This window comes from Rhinoraja longicauda, chromosome 25, assembly GCF_053455715.1.
Source record: "Rhinoraja longicauda isolate Sanriku21f chromosome 25, sRhiLon1.1, whole genome shotgun sequence".
Taxonomy (NCBI): Eukaryota; Metazoa; Chordata; class Chondrichthyes; order Rajiformes; family Arhynchobatidae; genus Rhinoraja; species Rhinoraja longicauda.
In genome coordinates this window covers 8,327,130-8,351,405 of record NC_135977.1, presented here as the reverse complement: position 1 = coordinate 8,351,405, position 24,276 = coordinate 8,327,130, and the positions used below count along the sequence as shown (strand labels likewise).

The 24,276-nt window shown below is 46.3% G+C and overlaps 1 protein-coding gene across 2 annotated transcripts in view; it reads left to right on the top strand.

Moving 5' to 3' along the window:
- Positions 1-5,626: 5,626 nt before the first annotated feature.
- Positions 5,627-24,276, top strand: part of LOC144606088 (2'-5'-oligoadenylate synthase 1-like) — a 36,780-nt gene continuing 18,130 nt past the window's right edge. Inside the window, exons 1-6 of one of the 2 annotated variants that reach the window (XR_013548912.1) lie at positions 5,627-6,089; positions 8,425-8,719; positions 11,451-11,626; positions 12,748-12,998; positions 13,790-13,922; positions 16,026-16,789. Coding sequence is in view for 1 of the 2 variants with exons in the window: in XM_078421891.1 (XP_078278017.1) it covers positions 5,907-6,089; positions 8,425-8,719; positions 11,451-11,626; positions 12,748-12,998; positions 13,790-13,922; positions 16,026-16,532 (1,545 nt within the window). In the remaining variant the exon portion in view is untranslated. Of the gene's footprint in view, positions 6,090-8,424; positions 8,720-11,450; positions 11,627-12,747; positions 12,999-13,789; positions 13,923-16,025; positions 17,235-24,276 lie in introns of those variants that run through there. The other variant, XM_078421891.1, reaches the window with a different exon arrangement.

Genomic DNA, 24,276 nt, shown 5'->3' with positions numbered 1-24,276 from the left:
ATTAAAATACAACGTGAAGGGTAGCGGCCCCAGCACCGACCCCTGCGGAACTCCGCTAGTCACTGGCAGACACCAGAAAAAGCCCCCTTTATTGCCACTCATTGTCTTCTGCCATCCAGCCAACATGCTGTCCATGCTAGTATCTGCCCTTTGATACCGTGGGCTCTCATTTTCCTTTTCGCAGCTTAATCTGTGGCACCTTATCAAAGGCTTTCTGAAAATCTTAAGTAAACAACATCTACTGACTCTCCTTTGACTGTCCTGCTATTTACTCCTTCAAAGAATTCCAGCAAATTTGTCAAGCAAGACCTCCCCTTCACAAAGCTATGCTGACTTTGGCCTATTTTATTGTGAACTTCTAAGTACTCCGTATCTGCATCCTTTATAATGGACTCTAGAATCTTACCCACCACTGAAGTCAGACGAACCAGCCTATGGTTCCCACTATTCTGGCTTGCTTCCCTTCTTGTGCAGTGGGGTAATACTGGCAATTTCCCAACCATTTGGGACCACTCCTGACTAGTGATTCTTGAAATGTCGCTGTCAATGCCTCCACAATCTCTCCAGCCACCTCTTTCAGAACCCTAGGATGCATTCCATCTGGTCCAGGTGACTTATCCACCTTCAGCCCTTTCAGCTTCCCAAGCACCTTCTACCTAGTAGTAGCCACTCCACTACCTTCCCACCCCCTGACTCTCTTGAATTTCAGGCACCTTGCTGGTGTCTTCCACTGCGAAGACTGATGCAAAAAAGTTATTCAACTCCTCTGCCATTTCTTTATTCCCCATTATCACTTCTCCTGCATCATTCTCCAGCGGTCCAAATGTCCACTCTTGCCTCTTTCTTGCTCTTTATATAACTGAAGAAACTCTTGCTATCCTTTTTATATTATGTTCCAACTTTTTTTCCACCCTACAACAATCAGTCTGAAAAAGGGCCCAGCCCCGAAATGTCGTCTGTCCGTTCTCTCCGCTGGTGCTGCCCGACCCGCTGAGTCCCACCAGCATCCTTGTGTTTTGAACACTTTCCCACAGCTGCCCAAACTCCTTGCCCCTCACCCCCAGCCAGAGTAACTCAGCAGGACGGGCAACATCTCTGCAGAGAAGAAATGGGTGACGTTTTGGGTCGGGACCCATCTTCAGATTGAGTGTCAGGGGAGAGGGAGTCTAGAGATATGGAAGGGTAGGTGTGAAAACGACAGATCAAAGCAGAGGCAAGTAAGGAAATGTTGAATGGTTCATTGTTAGCTGAGGGGAAGGGGGCAATGTGACGTACAATCATTAATATTTAATCAGCAGGACAGTGGAACTAGTCGGAGAACCACGATGGGAGAGGGACGGAGAGAGAGGGATAGCAAGGGTTACTTGAAGTTAGAGAAATCAATATTCATACCGCTGGGTTGGAAGATGCCCAAGCGAAATATGAGGTGCTTTAGTTTAGTTTAGTTTAGAGATTCAGCACGGAAACAGGGCCTTCGGCCCACCGGATCCGCGCCGACCAGCGATCCCCACATATTAACACTACCCTACACACACTAGGGACAATTTTATTTTACATTTACCAAGCCAATTTACCTACATACCTTTACGTCTTTGGAGTGTTGGAGGAAACCGAAGATCTTGGAGAAAACCCACGCAGTCATGGGAAAAACGTACAAACTCCGTACAGACAGCACCCGTAGTCGGGATCAAACGCGGGTCTCTGGTGCTGCAAGCGCTGTAAGGCAGCAACTCTACCACTGCACCACTGTGCTGCCCTCCTCCAGTGCTGTTCCTCCAATTTACATTGGGCCTCACTCTGACAGTGGAGGAGGCCCAGGACAGAAAGGCCCAGGACTGAAATGCTGCCTGGATTAGCGGAGTATTAGCTAGAAGAAGAGGTTGAATAAGCATGGATTGTTTTCTGTGGAATTTTGGTCAGTGTGGGCAAGTTGGGCCAAAGAGCCTGTATCCATGCTGTAAGACCCTATGACTCTATGTACGTGCTAGGTACAGGACAGATAGTCCAAGATGTTTAGGAAGGAACTGCCTAGTGTAAGAAAATAACTGCAGATGCTGGTACAAATCGAAGGTATTTATTCACAAAATGCTGGAGTAACTCAGCAGGTCAGGCAGAATCTCAGGAGAGAAGGAATGGGTGACGTTTCGGGTCGAGAACCTTCTTCAAACTGAAGAAGGGTCTCGACCCGAAAGGTCACCCATTCCTTCTCTCCTGAGATGCTGCCTGACCTGCTGAGTTTCTCCAGCATTTTGTGAATAATAAGCTGAAATAATAAAGTATATGAGAAGTGTTTAAGTTACTCGAGTGTTAACAAAGATTAAATTGTACCAAACCTTGGTTTAGAGTCTTTTGTTCGACACGTCAGACGATACCCTATTGAATAGGGTCAACATCCCTTACTTGGGAGTGAGAAAGTTGGCAACCCTACTGGTCAGTGCGGAATCAGTGGGCCTTAGGGCCTGCTTCCGTGCTGTATCTCCAATCTAAACTAAACAAAACAATCCCCAGCTTGGCTTTTCTCCTTTCTGATTCTACCTGCAGGTTCCCATTCCCCTGCCAAGCCAGTTAATACTCCCCCAGTAATACGGCCCCAAGCCTCCCACCTCTTTGGCATGCCTAGTGCGGAGCAAAGTACAGGTTTTGTGGCTTACAAACAATGACTAGCACTTGATCAGAGCTGGCTAGCTTTGCCTAAGACCATTGATCAGTCCCCTAGTGTCCCAAATGCACCCCTTCAACCTCACTATCTCCAAATGTTAGAAGATGACCTTCCTCATCCCCCAGCAGCAGATGGTGAGGTTGTAATGATAGAATCAATAGTTAGAAGTTTCTGTAGTGTAGAGGTTATCACGTTTGCCTAACACACAAAAAGGTTCCTAGTTCGAAACCAGGCAGAGACATTCTCGGGGGCAGGGTGCACGGTGGCGCAGCGGTACAGTTGCTGCCAAAGACCCAGGTTCGATTCTGACTACGGGTGCTGTCTGCATGGTATTTGTACATTCTCGCTGTGACCACATGGGTTTTCTCCGGGTGCTCAGTTTTCTTCCCATACTCCAAAGACGTGCAGGTTTTCTTGGTTAATTGGCTTCTGTAAATTGTCCCCAGTGTGTTGGATAGTGGTCAACAAGGTGACCAGTGGTCAGCTCAGACTCTGTGGGCCGAAGGGCCTGCTTCCACACTGCATCGTTTCAGTCTAAAGCAAAACATTTAAAGGAATGCCATAAACAATGAACTGCATTAAATGAAAAACGAACAGGAATATTATTCATGTCACTGCACTGTGTTTAACTGTTAGTTTCTGAATGAACTGTTGCGATTATTTCTAAATCGGGTTTGACATTGTTTCACTAAAAGACAAAAATTGTTACCTATCCATGTTCTCCATGTATCTCTAAAGTCTAAAAGGCTTCCATGTCTGCAATGTGATCTCTCAGGACACTGCACTCACAACAGTAGAGCTGTATTATTGTGCAGCGGTGAATCCCTGATGCTAGCATCGCACCAAGACAGTGTCAATGGGAGCGTTGGGGACTTTGGTGCCACACTTGCAGAGTGAGCAGGGTCTTCAGCTGCCCTTTCTTGTTCCCGTACCAGCACAGTGGCGCAGCGGTAGAGTTGCTGCCTTACAGCGCCAGAGACCCGGGTTTGATCCTGACTATGGGAATTGTCTGTACGGAGTTTGTACGTTCTTCGAGAGACCTGCGTGGGTTTCTCCAGGATCTCCGGTTTCCTCCCACACTTGGAAGACATACAGGTTTGTAGGTTGATTGGCTTGGTATAATTGTAAATTGTCCCTGGTATGTGTAGGGTAGTGTGAGTGTGCGGTGATCGCTGGTCGGCGCGGACTCAGTGGGCCGATGGGCCGGTTTCTGTGCTATATCTCTCAACTAAAAATAAACTAAAGATGAATAAGAAAGGTTGGATATGGACCAAAATGCGGGCAAATGGGACTATCTTAAATGGGGCATTTTGTTGGCATAGACGAGTAGGGTGGGAGGGCCTGTTTCCATGCTGTTTGTATTTATGATACTCTAGTGATGAGAATGGTACAAAGTGGACACCAAATCAGAGTGGTAAGATGGAGCAGGTAAGCAGTGGGTTTCAAGTTTAGACGTCTGTGGGAAGCCACGTATGTCTTTTTATTTAGTTTAGTTTAGTTTAATTTAGTTTAGTATGGTTTTAGTTTAGAGATATAGCGTGGAAGCAGGCCCTTCGGCCCAACGACTCCATGCCGACCAGCACTCACCCAAACACTAATTCTATCCTACACACTAGGGACGATTGAGCCACTGAGTTACTCCGGCACTTTTTTGCTCCAGCATCTGCAGTTTCTTATATCTGCACGTTACTGAAGATCCCGGAAGGGGTGTAAATGAAAGGGAAACGCTATAATTACAGATAGAATTGACCAGCATCAGTGGGTCATGAGTTACTAGAATCAAGAGACACAAGGAACTGCAGATGCTGGAATCTTGAGCAAAATACAAAGTGCTGGGGGAACTAAGCACCTGTCAGGCAGCATCTGTGGAGGGAATGGAAGGACAATGTTTAGGGTCAGGTGATCGCCTGTCCTATTCCCACAGCAGATGATGCCTGACCCGCTGAGTTCCCCCAGCACTCTGTTCAGATACCTGGAGATAGACACAAAATGTTGGAGTAACCCAGCGGGTCAGACAGCATCTCTGAAGAAAAGGAATACGTGACGTTTTCGGTCAAGACCCTTCTGCAGACCAAGAGTCAGGGGAGGGGGAAACGAGAGATACAGAAGGCACGTAGAACAAATGAATGAAAGATATGCAAAAACCTACGATGGTCCATTATTGGCTGCGGGGAAGGGGAACCTGGAGACCCCGTCTGAACAAAGATCCCCGCCCGAAACGCCAGCTATTCATGATCTCCAGATTCTACCTTGGAGTCATAGAGTGATACAGCGTGGAAACAGACCCTTTAGCCCAACTCCCCCACACCAGCCAACATGTCCCTTTGCCTTTTGCCCTTTGGCTGCACTTTCCACCCACAATCCTCATCTTTGGACACCCTGTGCGTAGGGGAGAGGGGAGGGCCGAGGATGTCCTGGTTGGGTTGCTCCTGGGCCTGGCCAAGCTGGCCATCCGCGACTCACGGTGCCAGGCGGAAGAGGGCTCTGCCCGAGCCGGCTGCCTACCCCTTTTCTGGGGTTGCATCCGCGTCCGGGTGGTGTTGGAGAGGGACTACGCGCTGTCCACAGGCACCCTGGAGGAGATCCGGGACCGCTGGGCACCGTGGGGGGTTGAATGCATCCTTGACAAGGAGTGTAACATAGTTGTATAGTAGTTTATTTCGTATATTTTTTTGTCTTGTATTATGGTGGTGGGTTCTGTTTTGTTTTCAGGTATTGTAAATATTATTTTTAATAATTGAATTAATTTTTTTATATTAAAAAAACCATGTCCCAGCTACACTTGTCACCTCACTTAGCCTGAGCTTTATTCCAGTACTTTGTGGTGTTTTTTATTTGTTTAAGGTCAGTACCATTCTTCAGTCTGATTATGGAAAGGGGAAGGAGGGGGGGGGGGGGGGGGTGGAGAAATCGAAATTCACAGCAACGAGTAAATGAAACCGAAAGTCTGTGGTTTTCCACAAACACGGGAAGATGACGTGCTGCAGTTTGCAGTGGTGGACCATTAGCTGAAACTGAACGCCCAGATCAGGGGCGCGTCTAACACTGTGATGCACTGAGATATGTTTATCTTTACGTGTATATTTTTGGAGTCTTTTGAAGGAGGGGCCAGCGACTGCAATATAAGGAGGTCGGTGCCGGAGAGATACTTGACATCTTATCGAGAGTTCATTTTTGGAGCATCAGCGACTTCAGAACCCACGGCGCCCGAGTTGAAGCCAGAAGCTGCTGCCTGCGAGAAACAACCATGGACAACGGCGAAACCCTGTACCGCACAGATGCGAGGAACCTGGACGACTTCACTAAAAGAAACTTGGAGCCGAGCGGGTTTACTGTCGGCATGAAGGAAGCCGTGCACAGAATCTGCCAGTTTTTAAAGAACCAATGTTTCATGAATCAACCCAACATTAATGTGATCAGAGCCGTGAAGGTGAGTCGCTTAGATTTTAACCGCTGCTGACCAACAATTAATTGATTATTTTCAAATGATTATTAATTTGTGAATAGGGGTGTTTTATTGACGCCGGTTGGTACATCCTTACAAAAATGTGGAGGATTTGGTAGAGACTGCTCTGGTGGTATTTTGTGGGCATGGGGAACTGCAGATGCTGGTTTACAAAACAAAAAGACACAAAGTGCTGGAGTAACTCTGATCCGTTTCCTAGCGAAAGAGTCACAAGATTCAGGAGTAGAATTAGGCCATTCGGCCCATCGAGTCCACTCCGCCATTCAATCATGGCTGATCTATCTTTCCCTCTCAACCCCATTGTCCCGACTTCTCCCTGTAACCTCTGACACCCTTCAATGTCGGGAGAATTGATGAAGTTAGATAAAATAGTTTAGAAAATTAGCAAAGTAGATACAATTGGAATCTTCCCGTCCTCTGACATAACTGTTTAAATAGCTAAACCAGCTCCGACCTTTACAAACAAACAAAGTGGTGGAATAACTCATCGGGTCAGGCAGCATCTCTGGAGGACACGGATAGGCGATGTTTCAGGTCGGGACCCATCTTGAGACTGGAGATAAGGTTCTAACTGTACCTGCCCTATCTACGTCTCTCGTAATTGTATATTATAATTATGAGATCAGATCTCCCCCTCAATCTCCAACAGTGCAGAGAAAACAATCCACGTGTACCTCCCACAAACAGACACAGAGTGCTGGGGTAACTCAGTGGGTCAGTCAGTGTCTAAAGAAGGGTCTCGACCCGAAACGTCACCTATTCCTTTTCTCCAGAAGTGCCGCCTGACCTGCTGAGTGACTCCAGCATTTTGTGTCTAACCTGAGTCAAGTTTCAGCCTGGAGCCTGTCCGTTTAAACATCCTACCCACCGTGTGGATCAACCCAGCGGTATGAACGTTGCATTCTCCAATTTTAAGTGACTGTTACTAACACGCCCTTCCCTCCACCCTTGCCCCCTTCCTCCCTTCACAACAGTTCCATAGTTCACCCCATGGTATTCTTGAGATCACACCCTCTCTCGCTAACACTGTGCCTGCCAGGGCCACACTGCTTAAGGTCACAATTTTTATAATATTTAATTGTCAGATGGTGCAGTGAAATGCTTGATTTGCATACAACCCAGTGAAAGCGTGCAGCAGACCACAGCCAGGCAGTACACAAGTATCGCCTCGCCCCTGGCAAAATTACAAAAGACTGGCGGACGTTCCTATATCTACTGCCCCCACCACCTGGCCGCCCCTTCGTTCTCGGCACCTCACCAGCATGTTAAAATGGACTGCAATCATCTAGACAGGGTGCAGCTTTCTGCAAAGGGTTCCCGCTCCTCTTCACGTCCTGGAAAGTCTGCATTTGTGGGCGGCACAGTGATGCAGCTGGCAGAGCTGCTGCCTCATAGGAATCTGCAACTCCATGCATGAGGGACTGCACGTTTATAGCCCAACAGCGGTGGTTGGTGCAGTATCAACAAGACAAGACATAGCGCCAGAGACCCATGTTCGATCTTGACCTTGGGTGCTGTCCGTGCGGAGTTTGCAAGTTCTTCCTGCAACCACCCGAGTTTCCTCCGATTGCACCGGTTTCATCCCACATCCCAAAGATGTGCGGGTTTTGTAGGTTAATCATCCTCTTTAAATTGCCATTAGTGTGTTGGAAGTGGAGGGAGCAAGTGGGATAACATAGAACTAGTATGAACGATGGTCGACATGGAATCGGTGGGCCGAAGGGCCTGTTTTCCATGCGTTATCTTTAAACTAAACTGAAATAAGAAGGCATATGTGTACCTCCTGTGAGCACCAGGCTGGATGGTGATGCCAATCATCGCCTTTGATGCAAAGTATTTCCACTTGGGGAATTTTTGAGGAGTGATTGTTGAACTGCTCTCAAGATTTTCTGGAAAAGAACAAAATTCATAGGGAAAGTGGGAGAGAAAAATTCCACCGTTGATAATTCTGTTCCCAAAGCATCCTTTTGCATACTATTCATTGATTTATTCTATGTACCTTTCCATATCTCTTGATTCCCTCTCCCCTGACTCTCAGTCCGAAGAAGGGTCTCGACCCGAAACGTCACCTGTCCATTTTCTGCACAGATGCTAAGTTACCCGCTAAGTTACTCCAGCTTTTTGTGTCTTGTCTTTGGTGTAAACCAGCATCTGCAGTTCCTTCCTACAGAACGATAAAACAATTCTGAATTATGATGAAGATTGAAAGGAATCACATTTTTTGTATCATCTACCCAGAATGTGTAAGTTTGCAAATATTTTTTAAAATATGATTTATTTTCCTTTCTTTTTTTGTCAGGGTGGATCGTCAGGGAAAGGAACAGCTTTAAGAAATAGTTCAGATGCAGATCTTGTCATTTTCCTCAGTTGCTTCAAAAGTTTCAAGAATCAGAGAGACAACAGGCATAACGTTCTGGACGAAATTCAGAAAATGCTGGAAAAGTGCTCCAAAAGTCTTGCATATGAGATTCATGATATCAAAATCACGATAAGTCAAAGCGAGATCCCACCCAAATCTTTGAGCTTCATATTGCAATCGACAAAGAGTTCAGCGAGGGTGGAATTTGATGTTCTGCCAACCTATGACGCATTAAGTAAGAATTTATAGCAATCTCATGTGACATAGAATTAAAAGTATTATTACACAGAGTCATGCAGCATGGAAACAGGCCCTTCAGCCCAACTGGCTCACACTGACCAAGATGGCCCTCGTCCCGCCAACCTGCATTTGGCCCATATCCCTCTAAACTTTTGCTATCCATGTACTTGTCCAAATATCTTTCAACTAATGTGATAGTGCCTGCCTCAATGATCCCCTCTGGCAGCTCTTGCATCTTAAATGTAAATTTAAATCTTCTGTCAGCCTTCATTGTTCATCTTGAAAGATGGGAAGAGTGAAGCTGGCTTGATTTGGTCCAACCAATGACCCATTGTTAGTTAAGCTGTTGCTGGTGTTCAGTTCCTTGGCATCTGGAATTAACTTTTGATTGGAAGACTTTACAAAATGATATATTTTTTCTTTCCAGGCAGAATGATTTGCACAGCTGGTAGAGCTGCTGCCTCATAGTGCCAGAGACCCGGGTGCAATCCTGACCTCGGGTGCTATCGGTATGGAGTTTGCACGTTCTCCCTGGACCACGTGCGGTTTTCCCGGGTGTTCTGCTTTCCTCCCGCATCTCAAAAATGTGCATGTTTATAGGTTAATTGGCCTCTGTAGTTGCTCCTAGTTTGTAGGGAGTGACTGAGAAAGTGGGATAACATAGAACCATTGTGAACGGCATAGACTCGGTGGGCCGAAGGTCCTTGTTCCATGCAGTATCTTTAAACTAAACTAGGTGACAATTAGGAGGTATTCTCCTTGCATCTAATGACCACAGAAGGTTCATCTTCCAGAGGAAATCTCAGGCTGCAAGCAGAAGTCAATTATCTCCGATATGCCATCGCTCTCCACTGAGACACTGAGCTGATGCTATGGCTGAATCCACACTGACAGAAATCTGCCACCCCCTTCCTCCGCTTTGCTCATAATTCTCATAATTTGATAGTTCTCATAGTTCTCATAATTTGATGCATCAACATGAACTGATTCATGTTTAACATGAATTAGATTATCCTATCATTCACCATAAAAAGCCTACTGATTGGTTGCACCACAGCTTGGTTTGGGAACAGCTCTGCCCAAGACCGCAATAAACTGCAGGGAGTTGTAGATGTAGCCTATTCCACCACGTAGGCCAGAGACACCACCATTGACTTCATCTACACCTCATACTGTCTCAGAAGAACAGCTGACATCATCGAAGACTGGAACCACCCCGGTCATTCCAACTCCCTGTTCCTGTCGGGCAAATAGGTGCCGAAGCTTGAAAGCGTGCAGCGCCAGACTCCACAACGGCTTCATCCCTCTCTGTTATCAGGCTTCCAAACGGCTCTTCCGTAAGCTGGGGTGGTGTCCGATTCACCTCTACCCCTTTATGGACTTTGGAGAACTAATGGGCCACAATGTGGAAAACTGGAATACTGAGAGTGGGAGCAGCACTAGAGTTGCTGCCTTACAACGCCAGAGACCCAGGTTCGATCCTGACCACGGGTGCTGTCTGTATGGAGTTTGTACGTTCTCCCACGTGGGTTTTCCACGGGAGCTCCGGTTTCCTCTCATATTCCAAAGACGGACAGGTTTGTAGGCCATTTGGCTTGGTAAAATTGTAAATTGTCCTTAGTGTTAATAGGATAGTGTTAGTGTGCAGGGATTGTTGGTCGGTGTGGACTCGGTGGGCCGAAAGGCCTGTTTCTGTACTGTATCTCAAAACTAAACTATGTTCTGAACTCTATCTTCCTCTTTGCTCCATCTATTTTACATGAGTTTGACTTGATTGTACTTTTATATATTACTGATTAAACCTAAATCTAGATCATTGCTAACTGGCAGTGAACAAATACCCTTCAAAACCATGGATGGAGAAGTTAGAGGGCAGCTGGTTTTACCATCAGAACCTTTGTGTGACACCCATGTGTAAAACCGACTTAGTCAGCAACTTGGGTTCAATTTACAGATAACCTCTTGGAACGTTGCTTGGCAACTTTCCAAAGGCAAAATACTACCCTGAGTCTGATTAAAATGCAACACAGTAGGGGTTATAGGGAGAAGGCAGGAGAATGGGTTAGGAGTGAGAGATAGATCAGCCATGATTAAATGACGGAATAGACTTGATGGGCCAAATGGCCTAATTCTGCTCCTATTACTTACGATCTTTTAAAAAAAAAAAAATTATTTAAATTTTAACAAAACAAATACATGTATGAACTCATAGTACGCGATGGTACCTACATTATAAATTCAATTATACATTTTAAATTCGATTATACCTGTATTGTTCTGTATTATCTCCCCACCCACAACCCCCCTCCCCCCCACCCCCCAGTTAGAAAAAAGAGGAAAAAGGAGAAGAAAAAGATAAAGAAAAATAATAAAATAAAAAATAAAAAAAGGAAAGAAAGAAAGAAAGAAGAAAGAAGGAAACCTGGAGACAAGAAGGAAACACTTCCGGCTAATTTATTATTAAATTCTTTTTAGGGGTATCAAAACAATCCTAAAATTAAATATTTCCAATTCTTAATCCTAGTTTTAAAGTGAATGGGTTCCCTTACGATCTTATGATTAAATGACGGAGTAGACTTGATGGGCCAAATGGCCTACTTCTGCTCCTATTACTTACGATCTTATGACTGTACATGGCCTGCTTCGTCTTGGATGAGTTCATTGGACAGTTTTTGTTAAAGAATTGTCTTTTGACCATCTCCCGTTAATCATTGAATTTCTTCCAGCACCACAGCACAACTACAGTGCAGCGCATCTCGAATTAATCAATTTTGTAAATGGAAATGCGATCAAGGATGGAGAATTCTCCCCCTGCTTCACTGAACTTCAGAGAGAATTTGTGAAACGGCAACCGCCAAAAGTTAAAGACTTGATTCGCCTGCTGAAATATTGGTACAAGGAGGTGAGTGACGTGAGAACAGGATCATTGTTAATCACTGACACCACGGGAGGATAGAGTCACAGAGTGATACAGCGTGGAAACAGACCTTCGGCCTAACTTTCCCACACTGGCCAACATGTCCCAGCTACAGTCCCACCTGCCTGCGCTTGGTCCACATCCCTCCAAACCTATCCTATCCATGTACCTGTCTAACTGTTTCTTAAACGCTGGGATAGTCCCATTGTCAACTACCTCCTCTGGCAGCTTCTTCCATACACCCAACCACTCTTTGTGTGAAAATGTTACCCCACAGATGCCTATTAAATCTTTTCCCCTTCACCTTGAACCTATGTCCTCTGGTCATCGATTCCCCTAGTCTGGGCAAGAGATTCTGTGCATCTATTCCTCTCATGATTTTATAAACCTCTATAAAATCACCCCTCATCCTCCTGCACTCCAAGGAATAGAGACCCAGCCTACTCAACCTCTGCAGTAGATGTTGGTCCAAAACTAAAATGAGCGCTTGCTTCAATGTCTCAGTTTCCACCTTCTTAGGCACTTGCATTTTGGTGAGAGGGGCATTGTTTGAAGGACATTTGCGCGGCATTTTTTTTTACACTGCCGGGGGTGGTGGTGGAGCCAAATACAATTGACCGATTCTTTATCAGTAAGTGTGTGAGGGGTTATGGGGCGAAGGCAGGAGAATGGGGTTGAGAGGGAAAAATAGATCAGCCATAATTGAATGGCAGAGTAGACCTGATGGGTCGAATGGCCTAATTCTGCCCCGAGAGGGGGTAGTTGAGGCAGGGACTATTACACCATTTAAGAAACATTTAGATAGGTAGATGGGTATGACAGGTGTAGAGGGATATGAATCAAACGCAGGCAGGTGGGACTGGGGCAGATGGGACATATTGGCCAGTATGGACAAATTGGGTCGAAGGGCCTAGAGTAAGACTGACTCTAGAACTTATGAACCATGGTGGCATTTAAGAGACATGGATACGCAGGGAATGGAGGGATAGGATTATGTGCAGTCAGATAAGAATTAGTCTTATCATTATAGCACAGACATTCCAGTGCTGTGCAGTTCCATATTCCATAATATTTGCTTATTAAGATTTGTCACTAATTTTCTCCAGCATGTCAAGCCACGGAAATCAGAGTTGAGAGGTGGAACGCGACTCCCTGCAAAATATGCGGTGGAGCTAATGACCATCTATGCCTGGGAACAAGGTAATCATCAGGAGAGATTTGATACTGCCCAAGGGTTCCGTACGGTCCTGGACTTGATCTGCCGCCATCAGGATGTCTGCATCTACTGGACAGATTACTATGATTGCACAAATCCAACCTTGGCCGGCTTTTTAACCAAGAAGCTCCATGGCAATCGGTAAGACACTGTGGACTATTCCAATTACAGGTGCTCCTCGACTTACCCGCTCCTCCCCCTTCCCCCTCCCCTCAATCGCCCTCAAGCCCCCTTATCCTCCCTCTCCCCCCCCCCCCCCATCTCTCCCTCTCCTTCCCTAGGAGATAGATTTAAACTTTATAATGTGAATAACTTTAAAAATATAACAATTTCAATTAAACTTCTTCCATTACCACCAAAGGGATGACGGTGAGTAAGGTAGGCCTAAAATTGTCGCGCTATCGTGTACCGTTTTGGCTGTAGTTCCGGAAGAAACAAAGGAGAGTTTTAGTATAAAGATGTCTAGAGATACAGCATGGAAACAGGCCCTTAGGCCACCTGGTCGACACTGACCATCAATTCCCTTTTTCACACTAGTTCTATTATCCCACTTTCACATCCACTCCCTGCACATTTGCGGCAATATTTTATAGAGGCCAATTAACCGACAAATCCGCATGACTTAGGAAAGTGGGTCGAAACCAGAGCACCCGGAGGAAACCCACGTGGTCACAGAGAGAGTGTGCAAAGTCCCCTCAGGCAGCGTCCGAGGTCAGGATGGAACCCGGGTCACTGGCGCTGTGAGGCAGCAGCACTACCAGCTGCGCCACCCTGCCGTCCTTAATTGAAATACAAATTTCTGCACAGAATCACGAGATAATCCTATGTAATTGCAGAATTGATATGCAATAACAAATACCATGGCATTCACTGTCATTTTGTCAGCAAACGCCGGCTCAAAGTTAAGTGTTGTTATTTAATTTATTTTTCAGAGCATTAATTCTTGACCCAGCCGATCCAACTGGAAACGTGGCTTCATCAGATGGTTGGAATGTGATGGAGGATGAAGCCAGGAAATGTCTAAGCATGCCTTGTGTCAGTAACGTCCAAGCTTGGGATGTCCAGGTAAAATGGTTTAAAGGAATGATGGTGTTTTGCTGAGGGGGTGACGAGATACCTTTATACTTCACCACTGCCACACTGTAAGGACCAGACCTCCCACCATTGACTCCACCTGCACTTTGCCCTTCTTCGGAAAAGCAGTTGTAAGGGGTTTCTGCGCCGAGCTTTCGCCCGACCTAAGGTCCCCGTGCCTTGCTCTGATCCCTTGACCAGGCCGCGCACACTGGTTCCCCGTGAATGGTTCGACCCACTCACCCCTTACGGTTCTAGACACTGGACTTAGATGCAGGAGCTCTGATAGTGCAGAAAAATTCAACCAGACCAGATTTGAAAACCAGGGTTTAAATGAAAAGGCTTTTATTCAGCACTTGGGACTATTGTCCATGAATACTTATACAGTTCTATAATACATGTCTATAAAACACATATCGAATCACACGAATACTTATAACTATGAATCATAAAACACACAGTTCTATAAGACATATACACGACTGTAAGATGGGGAACGTACGACACATCGCAAAATTGACCAACACACACTCTTTTACACACCCACGTTTATTCAAACCACCCTCCCCTCTACACTAAACTATGTCCAGGATATGTAGGATTTGGAGTACATGCTCACCATGGGGCTATTACTGGGGTTACTGGCTGTTCGTTTTGCAGTATTTCTTCTCGAGTTGCGTGCCTGTTCCTCTTGCATCCGTTCTTCTTGCCTGTCGTTTCTTCCTCCTGCATTCGTTGACTTCCTTCTGACTCTCTTCTTGACTTCAGTTGACTTAACTTTTTCACCCAAAAGTAGTGGCCAGTTATACTATTTCTGACCCGTCCTATCTCCCGCCAGATCTTGGAATCTCTTTGTTCAAAAAGATATGTATGAGTTTTTCTTCTGATCTGCGCTTATGTTCGGGGATACCGGGGATGGCCAGACGGTGTTAATTGGGATTTCGTTGTGAGGTGATGGGTGTTAACTGGTTTCCCATCACCTACCAGGTAGTTTTCTATGGGCTATTGTGCCCCCTCACTGAGATGAACTGTTTAGGTCGGCTTGGGGCATTGTGAGTATGCTGATGTCAGCGCCCCAGTGTCTGGACTCCGACCTGGTTTCGTAGGTTTCTGCATGGCCAATACCCATCCTTTGTTCTGGCCGTGGCTTTGCAGAAACCCTAGAGACTGGGATGTAAGGTTTTTACTTTTTGTGGCTGGTCACGAGGTCCTACGGCCATCTTAGGACCCACGGATTGTGACATCCTTTGTTAATCTGACCGCAGCCTTTCTCCGCTATCAGCCCCAGTCTCTCGTTTAAAATGTCCAAACTGCAGCTCTTTGGTATGGTGTTGCTTTCCAAATGAGGGAAAACTTCTCAAATCTTACACAGTCAACGTAATGAAAGACTTGTCCCACCCCGGTCATTCCATCTTCTCCCTGTTCCCCTCAGGCAGAAGATACAGAAGGTTGAAAGCGCGCACCACCACACTCACGAGCAGATTCTTCCCCTCTGTTATCAGGCTTGTGGACAGTCCTCCCATAAGCTAGAGTACTCTCCCCACCTCCACCCCATTGTAGACTGTCTATGGACTTTGCCAGAGGAGGAGTTGAGGCAGGTACGATCACAACATTTAAAAGACATTTGAAGAATTGAATGGATAGGAAAGGTTTAGAGGAATATGGGCCAAACGCAGGCTGGTGGGACTAGCGTAGATGGGGCATTTTGGTCGGCATGGACAAGTTGGGCTGAAGGGCCTATTTCCATTCTGTATGACTCTATGACTATATTGAATCCTCTGGGCTTTTAATGAATGGTGAATTGAGGCCACATCCATTACCATTGCTCCCTGATCAATCCAGGCGGAAAGGTGCCGTTTACTTTGGCTCCTATTCTGTGCATCTACCCAATCTATTCCTCTCATGATTTTGTGCACGTCTGCAAGATCTCCCCTCATCCTCCTAGCGCTCCAAAGAATGAATCTCGTGTTCCAAGTGCACCCGATGACCCCTAAAAGAATGGGTGTCCACCATCTCACTCTCTTGTTATGTGTCTTGTGCAAAATAACAAGGAACTACATTTTATTTATTGCCATGTTTGCTTGTGATCCACAGCCAGTGAAGACATTTGAAATCAGTGTGACCAGCCTGGATGGTAAATCGTTACGACTAAAGGCCAACATTTATGGCAAGGTCTCTGAAGTCAAACGCAACATTCAGCAAAAATGGACCATTCCAGTCTCCCAGCAACGCCTGATGTTCAATGGCACCATTTTGGATGATGGCAAAACCTTGTTGGATTCCAGCATCTTCTTTGATGCAACGATCCAGCTGCTCACGCTAAACACAATGGATATATTGGTCAATTACAATGGGCGTAATCTGACAATTCAGGTTTCACCAAACGACAAGGTTTCAAGTTTAAAAAATAAAATTGAATCTCTGGAGCGCCTCCAACCAAGTCAGTACTACTTGACCTTTCAATCTCAGCCACTTGAAGATAAACGTACGCTGCAACATTACGGCATTAAGCAGCATTCTACCATCCATGTCAACCTGCGACTGCGTGGTGGCAATGAACTCCAATGTTCCAGCGCAGAGGGTCACAGTCACACAGTCTGAAAATCAATAGCAATGCGAAAGACTTTTAATTAAGTTATCATTGAGAGCAATTATCTGGGTTGAATCGGAATTAACAATCACTGGCGACAGATAAGCGCCAGGCGCTGCTTTTGACAGGCACATGTTCTGTACTGTGTTCTTTCTACTGGAACATTTTCCCACCGCCTGTTCATCCAGGCGATCTTATGTGACCAATATCCGCAAATGGAACTGGGGTGCTTCAGCATGTTCATCCCACATGAGGGGCAGCAGATAAGGTTGTTTGGGCTTTGCAAATTTGTTGGCGACAGATAAGTAGGGACACTCGTGTACTGCCTAGGTTGTGTGCAAAACAAAGCATTTCACTGTACCTGGGTACCCTGCCCTAGATAGGTACTTGTGGCTATCAAGTATCTTTCAACTTGTGGCCATCAAGTATCACTGGGCTTGTACTCGCTGGAATTTAGAAGACTGAGGGGGGATCTTATAGAAACATATAAAATTCTTAAGGGGTTGGAGAGGCTAGATGCGGGAAGATTGTTCCCGATGTTGGGGGAGTCCAGAACCAGGGGTCACAGCTTAAGGATAAGGGGGAAGTCTTTTAGGACCGAGATGAGAAAACATTTCTTCACACAGAGAGTGGTGAGTCTGTGGAATTCTCTGCCACAGAAGGTAGTTGAGGCCAGTTCATTGGCTATATTTAAGAGGGAGTTAGATGTGGCCCTTTTTGCTAAAGGGATCAGGGGGTATGGAGAGAAGGCAGGTACAGGCTACTGAGCTGAATGATCAGCCATGATCATATTGAATGGCGGTGCAGGCTAGAAGGGCCGAATGGCCTACTCCTGCACCTATTTTCTATGTTTCATCTATTCATTCATGCAGTCCCCATGCACATTCCCCACATCCCTCAGACCTAAACAAACATGCTCAATAGTCAGCTCTCTATCTGGACAGTTTAAACTCTATTTACAACCCTCACCTTGTGCACACACTTACAATGTTCAAATGACAACGTGGACGCCCACAGCTACTGAATTTCAAACTCTTTGATAATTAATGCCGATTTTTCGGTGGGCTGCACTCTAAGGATCGTAACAGAATTCACTTGATTGGACTAATTTATTTTTCTGGATACGTTGGAAATCCTCATGAGTACAATGTAGAAGGTGGCAGTAACAAAGAACTGCAGTTGCCGGTTTACCAAACAAAGACACCAAATGCTGGTGCAACTCAGCAGGACAGGCAGCATTTCTGAAGAACATGGATAGGTGACGTTTCGCGTCTTGTCCCTTCTTCAGCCTCTTTATACTGCGTATTTTTACGTTGATTTTATACTTTAGAAGACATTAGCCTTGCCCAGCTGCCAGGAAAGTAGCTCTACTTTAATTCAATTAAATGTCAATCTTTGTGAAATTCTACATGGATAAATAAAAGCTGTAACAATGAAAGATTACTTGGTTCCTTTCTTCAATCAGACTTCTTATATTCATTTGTGTACTTTTATCTGTTATGAGTTACTAGGTGCCGATTACTTGCCCATTGGGATCTGCACTTCCCCTGCAGTAAACATGTAAGGGGGATTCATACATTATGGGAGTTGTGTCAGCTGATCACGTTGGTGGAAGAAGCAGCAAGAGAAGTTGAGAAAAGGGAAACCACTGAGATCACATGTATTGAACTGATAATCACCCAACAATCCCTGTGTACGGTCCACAGGGCTGCATTCTGAACATTGCTCCCAGTTGCTTCCAGGCACAATATAGTTGGGACTGCATGGTGGCGCAGCGGTAGAGTCGCTGCCTGAGACCTGAATTTGATCCTGACTATGGGTGCTGTACGGAGTTTGTACGTTCTCCCCGTGACCGCGTGGGTTTTCTATGGGTGCTCCGGTTTCCTCCCACATTCCAAAGACAGGTGCAGGTTAGTAGGTTCATTGGCTTCTGCAAATTGCCCCTAGTGTGTAAGATGCAAAGGTGGGATAACAGAGCTAGTATACGGGTGATCGTTGGTCGGCACGGATGCAGTGGGCCGAAGGGCCTGTTTCAACACTGTGTTGCTAGAACTAAACCAAAACCTATAAGGAAGGTGGTAACAGCTGTGACTTGCTTGTATGTATTTCGTATCGAGGTAAATGATGTTTTACCTTTTGTCACTATCTGAAAATCAGTCCATTTATTGACATTTTGGCAACGTCTATAAGAGCCAACACAGTTATTTTTACAACTTTTCCACATCACAGTCAAACCATGTAAAACCATCCATTGCACATTCACACAAGCACAGCCAGGTATCCAGGTGAACAGCTACTTAGAGACCATGAGAGGTCATGGGATCTGGAATCCCAAAATCTCTTGGATTAGCTCCCTCCACTGGAGTGGAAAAGGATAACCTCCTCCCCCTTTCCTCCCACGGACAGCTTCTGTCCTGCAAAATTGGTGCTGTGGGCCCCAACTATATTTATTCCCATAAGGACACAAAGCACTGGAATAACTCAGCAGGTCAGGCACCATCTCTGGAGAACATGGATAGGAGATGTTTCGAGTCGAGACTCTTCTGGTCTCATTATTCCCATGGTTTGGGTGTGAACGACCAGATCAACATTGAAGGAATATTCAAGATTGCTCTTGTACTGAGGGGTTTGTAGAACCATCACAGTGGACAGCTGGAAGTCAAAACTATAACATTATTTGAGGCATAGATAGGGTAGACAGTCAAAACTTTTTTTTCCAGGATGAAAATAGGGAAAGATGGAAATCCAGGATGCATTGGTCCTTCTCAGGGTTCATCCTGAGCAACTGTGTAACTAAATAGTCAGAGGCTGAGACATTCAGGACTGTCAGATCAGTGGACGATTCAGAGACAAACATTTTGAGCCACAGCCTCAGAATAAAAGGATGTATCTTTACAAAGGAGATGAGGAGGAATCTCTTTGGTCAGAGGGTGGGGAATCTGGAATTCATTGCCAAAGACGGCAGTGGAGGCCATGTCAATGGATATTTTTATGGTGGAGATTGTCAGATTCTTGAGTCGTAAGGGTGTCAGGGGTTATGGGGAAAAGGCAGGAAAATGGGTTTGAGAGGGAAAGACAGATCAACCTTGATTCAATGGCGAAGTATACTCGATGTGTCAGACTTTAACTTGATGACAGACACAAAATGCTGGAGTAACTCAGCGGGACCAGGCAGCTTCTCAGGAGAGAAGGAATGGATGATGTTTTGGGTCGAGACCCTTCTTCAGACTGACAAACGATTTAACTTGATGACTATGTCTTTGTCCTGCCCCCACCTTTCCTCCAGTTTCTTTTACCCCCCTCCCACCCCACCACAATCAGTTTGAAGAAAGCTCCCGACCTAAAACATCTACCCATGATCTCCAGAGACCCTGACATCCTGAGTTACTCCAGGACTTTGCGATTTTTGAAATCTGCAGGTCATTGTGTCTCCATTTGTGGAGGGAATGTGCAGGAGATGTTTCAGGTCAGGACAGTTCTCTAGGCCGGTAGTAGTAGGGGAGAGAAAACTGGAGGTGGGGGTGGGGGACAAAGTGTGGTAAGTGACAGGTGGATACAGATGAGGGGGGTTTATGAGTGGCATACGGCAGGAGAAAGGCTAGAGAGGAACAGGAGATAGAGGGTGTCAGATAAGGAGAGAAGGTAGAGGGAGGGGTATCGATGGGATGGGACTGGTGGGTGGGGGGAAGGGGACGGGATCATGGGGGAAATAGGTGAACATTGGGAGAAGGGGGCAGTGGAAAAAGAGGGGAGTATCTAAAATTGGAGAATTTAATGTTCATACTGTGTAGGAAGGAACTGCAGAAGCCGCTTTAATAACAAAGATAGATACAAAGTGCTGGAGTAATTCAGCGTCCCAGGCAGCATATCTGGCGAAAACTGATGGGTGAAGTTTCGGGTCGGGACTCTTCTTCAGCCTGGAAGTAGAGGGGTGGGGAGACTGGACGTCGAAAAAGGCCAGAATAAATCAGGGCTGTTAATAGATGACCAAGGACAGGTAAAGTCATGATGGCCCAGACCACCACGTGAATTAACCTCCCATCGATTGACTCCATTTACACTTTACCCTGCCTCGGCAAGGCCAGCTGAATAATCAAGGACTAGTCTCACCCCGGTCACTCCCTCTTCTCCCCTCTCCCATCAGGCAAGTGGTACAGAAGTGTCAAAACGCACACCTCCAGATTCAGGGACAGTTTCTCCACAGCTGTTATCAGACACCAGAAGCATCCTATCACCAACTGTAGGTCCTGACATACCATCTATCTCATTGGAGACCCTATCTTTAATTGGACTTTACTGGACTTTATCTTGCACTAAACATTATTCCCTTTATCCTGTATCTGTATACTGTGGCCAGCTTGATTGTGATCATCGCTAGTGTTTCTGCTGACTGGATAGTATACAACAACAAAGATGTTCCCTGTACCTCGGTAAACATGACAATAAACGAACTAACTAACTGGATGTGGAGGCTGGTGACGACCAGGGGAACTCCATCTTGATCCATCTCGGGGGAGGGGGGAGCAAGAGCAGACAATGGGAGTCAGAGGAGACACGGGTGAGAGATCAGTGTAGGAAACAACTGCAGATGCTGGTTTAAACCGAAGATAGACACAAAGTGCTGGAGTAACTCAGCGGGCCAGGCAGCATCTCTGGGTAGAAGGAATTGGTGGTGTTTAGGGTTGAGACCCTTCTTCGGACAGAGGGATCGATCTACAACAGCTGGGGTGAAGCCACAGTTGCTAAAGAACAGGGTTGCCAAATGTTCCCTATTTGCCAGGACATCCGTATTTTGGGCTAAATTGGTTTGTCCCGTACGAGACCGCCCTTGTCCCGTATTAGGCCCGGGGGGCGCTGTAGGCCAGGACGTTGTGGGCCAGGGCGCTGTAGGCCCGGACGCTGTAGGCCCGGATGCTGTAGACCCTGATACTGTACGCCCGGACAGTGTAGGCCCGGACAGTGTAGGCCCTGACACTGCCGACCTGGACAATGTCGTTCCAGACAGTGTAGGCCCGGACAGTGTAGGCCCGGACAGTGTAGGCCCTGACACTGTTTGCCCGGACAGTGTAGGCCCGGACAGTGTAGGCCCGGACAGTGTTGGCCCGGACAGTGTAGGCCCGGACAGTGTAGGCCCGGACAGTGTAGGTCCGGGCGCTGCCTAACGGAGGTTGCTTAGCAACCCGCCTCCCGGCCTGGGCAGCCGCCATTGGTGGAGTGGGAGCACATGGCCGCTGGCTGGGTGAGGTCGCATGGGGCGTGGGGCAGTGACGTCCCCTTTTCCCTTATATGGGGGTGAGATAGTTGGCAACCCTACTGAAGAAAGAAGACATAGAGCGTGTACATGTACCTGTCCAAATGTTTCTTAAACATTGCGATAGAATCTGTCTCTACTACCTCCTCCGGCAGCTTGTTCTATATGCCCACCATCCTCTGTGTGAAAACATTGCCCCCTCAGGTTCCTATTAAATCTTTCCCCTCTCCATCTTAAACCTATATCCTCTGGTTCTTGATTCCCCTACTCTGGGTAAACGACTCTACAACTACTATATCTATTTATGGTCTCTCCACCTCCATAAGATCCTCATCCTCCTGTGGCGGACCTGTTGGCAAGGATACACGACAGGGGAGACCGAAGTCTGGAAGAGCCGTAGTGGTCGGTGACTCCATAGTCCGAGGGACGGATAGAAGATTCTGTGGCAGCAGGAGGGACTTGAGGATGGTCTGTTGCCTCCCTGGTGCCAGGGTTCAACACATCACAGACCGGCTTCAGAAAATCCTAGCGAGGGAAGGCGATCAACCTGAAGTCGTTGTGCACGTGGGCACGAATGACGTCGGGCGGAAGAGGAAGGAGGTGCTACAGCGGGAGTTTAGAGAGTTGGGAAAAACGCTGAGAAGTAGGACGTCGAAGGTAGTTATCTCTGGACTGCTACCGGTACCTCGTGCTGGTGAGGCCAGGAACAGAGAGATAGAGGGTATGAATTTATGGCTGAGGGACTGGTGCAGAGAGCAGGGATTTAGATTTCTGGACCACTGGGATCTCTTCTGGGCTAGGGGTGACTTGTACAAAAGGGACGGGTTGCATCTTAACAGCAGGGGGACAAACATTCTGGCAGGCAGGTTTGCTAGTGTGACACCTGTGGCTTTAAACTAAGTAGTGGGGGGGAGGGGTTAACAAATTGTGAATATGAAGATGAGGTAAAAGGGAATACAGGAGATATTGCAAAAGACTCTCGGAAGAATGGGAACAGAAGTTCTAGAGCGGAAAAGAAATTAAGGGCAGGGCCAATTGTGAACGATGTGAGAGGGGAGGTAAATACAGAAGTTAAAGTGTTGTACTTAAATGCGCGTAGTATAAAAAATAAAGTGGATGAGCTTGAGGCTCAGTTAGTCATGGGCAAGTATGATGTTGTAGGGATCACTGAGACATGGCTACAAGAGGACCAGGGCTGGGAACTGAATATTCAGGGGTACACAACGTATAGAAAAGACAGACAGGTGGGCAGAGGGGGTGGGGTTGCTCTGATGGTAAGGAATGATATTCATTCCCTTGCAAGGGGTGACATAGAATCAGGAGATGTTGAATCAGTATGGATAGAAATGAGAAATTGTAAGGGTAAAAAGACCCTAATGGGATTTATCTATAGGCCCCCAAACAGTAGCCTCAACTTAGGGTGCAAGTTAAATCAGGAGATAAAATTGGCGTGTCAAAAATGTAATGCTACGGTGGTTATGGGAGATTTCAACATGCAGGTAGACTGGGAAAATCAGGTTGGAAATGGACCCCAGGAAAGAGAGTTTGTAGAGTGCCTTCGAGATGGATTCTTAGAACAGCTTGTACTGGAGCCTACCAGGGAGAAGGCAATTCTGGATTTAGTGTTGTGTAATGATCCTGATCTGATAAGGGGACTAGAGGTAAAAGAGCCATTAGGAGGCAGTGATCACAACATGATAAGTTTTACTCTGCAAATGGAAAGGCAGAAGGGAAAATCGGAAGTGTCGGTATTACAGTATAGCAAAGGGGATTACAGAGGCATGAGGCGGGAGCTGGCCAAAATTGATTGGAAGGAGGCCCTAGCAGGGAAGACGGTAGAACAGCAATGGCAGGTATTCCTGGGAATAATGCAGAGGTTGCAGGATCAATTTATTCCAAAGAGGTGGAAAGACTCTAAGGGGAGTAAGAGACACCTGTGGCTGACAAGGGAAGTCAGGGACAGCATAAAAATTAAGGAGAGGAAGTATAACATAGCAAAGAAGAGTGGGAAGACAGAGGATTGGGACTCTTTTAAAGAGCAACAAAAGTTAACTAAAAAGGCAATACGAGGAGAAAAGATGAGGTACGAGGGTAAACTAGCCAATAATATAAAGGAGGATAGCAAAAGTTTTTTTAGGTACGTGAAGAGGAAAAAAATAGTCAAGGCAAATGTGGGTCCCTTGAAGACAGAAACAGGGGAATTTATTATGGGGAACAAAGAAATGGCAGACGAGTTAAACCGTTACTTTGGATCTGTCTTCACTGAGGAAGATACACACAATCTCCCAAATGTTCTAGGGGCTGGAGAACCTAGGGTGATGGAGGAACTGAAGGAAATCCACATTAGGCAGGAAATGGTTTTGGGTAGACTGATGGGACTGAAGGCTGATAAATCCCCAGGGCCTGATGGTCTGCATCCCAGAGTACTTAAGGAGGTGGCTCTAGAAATAGTGGAAGCATTGGAGATCATTTTTCAATGTTCTATAGATTCAGGATCAGTTCCT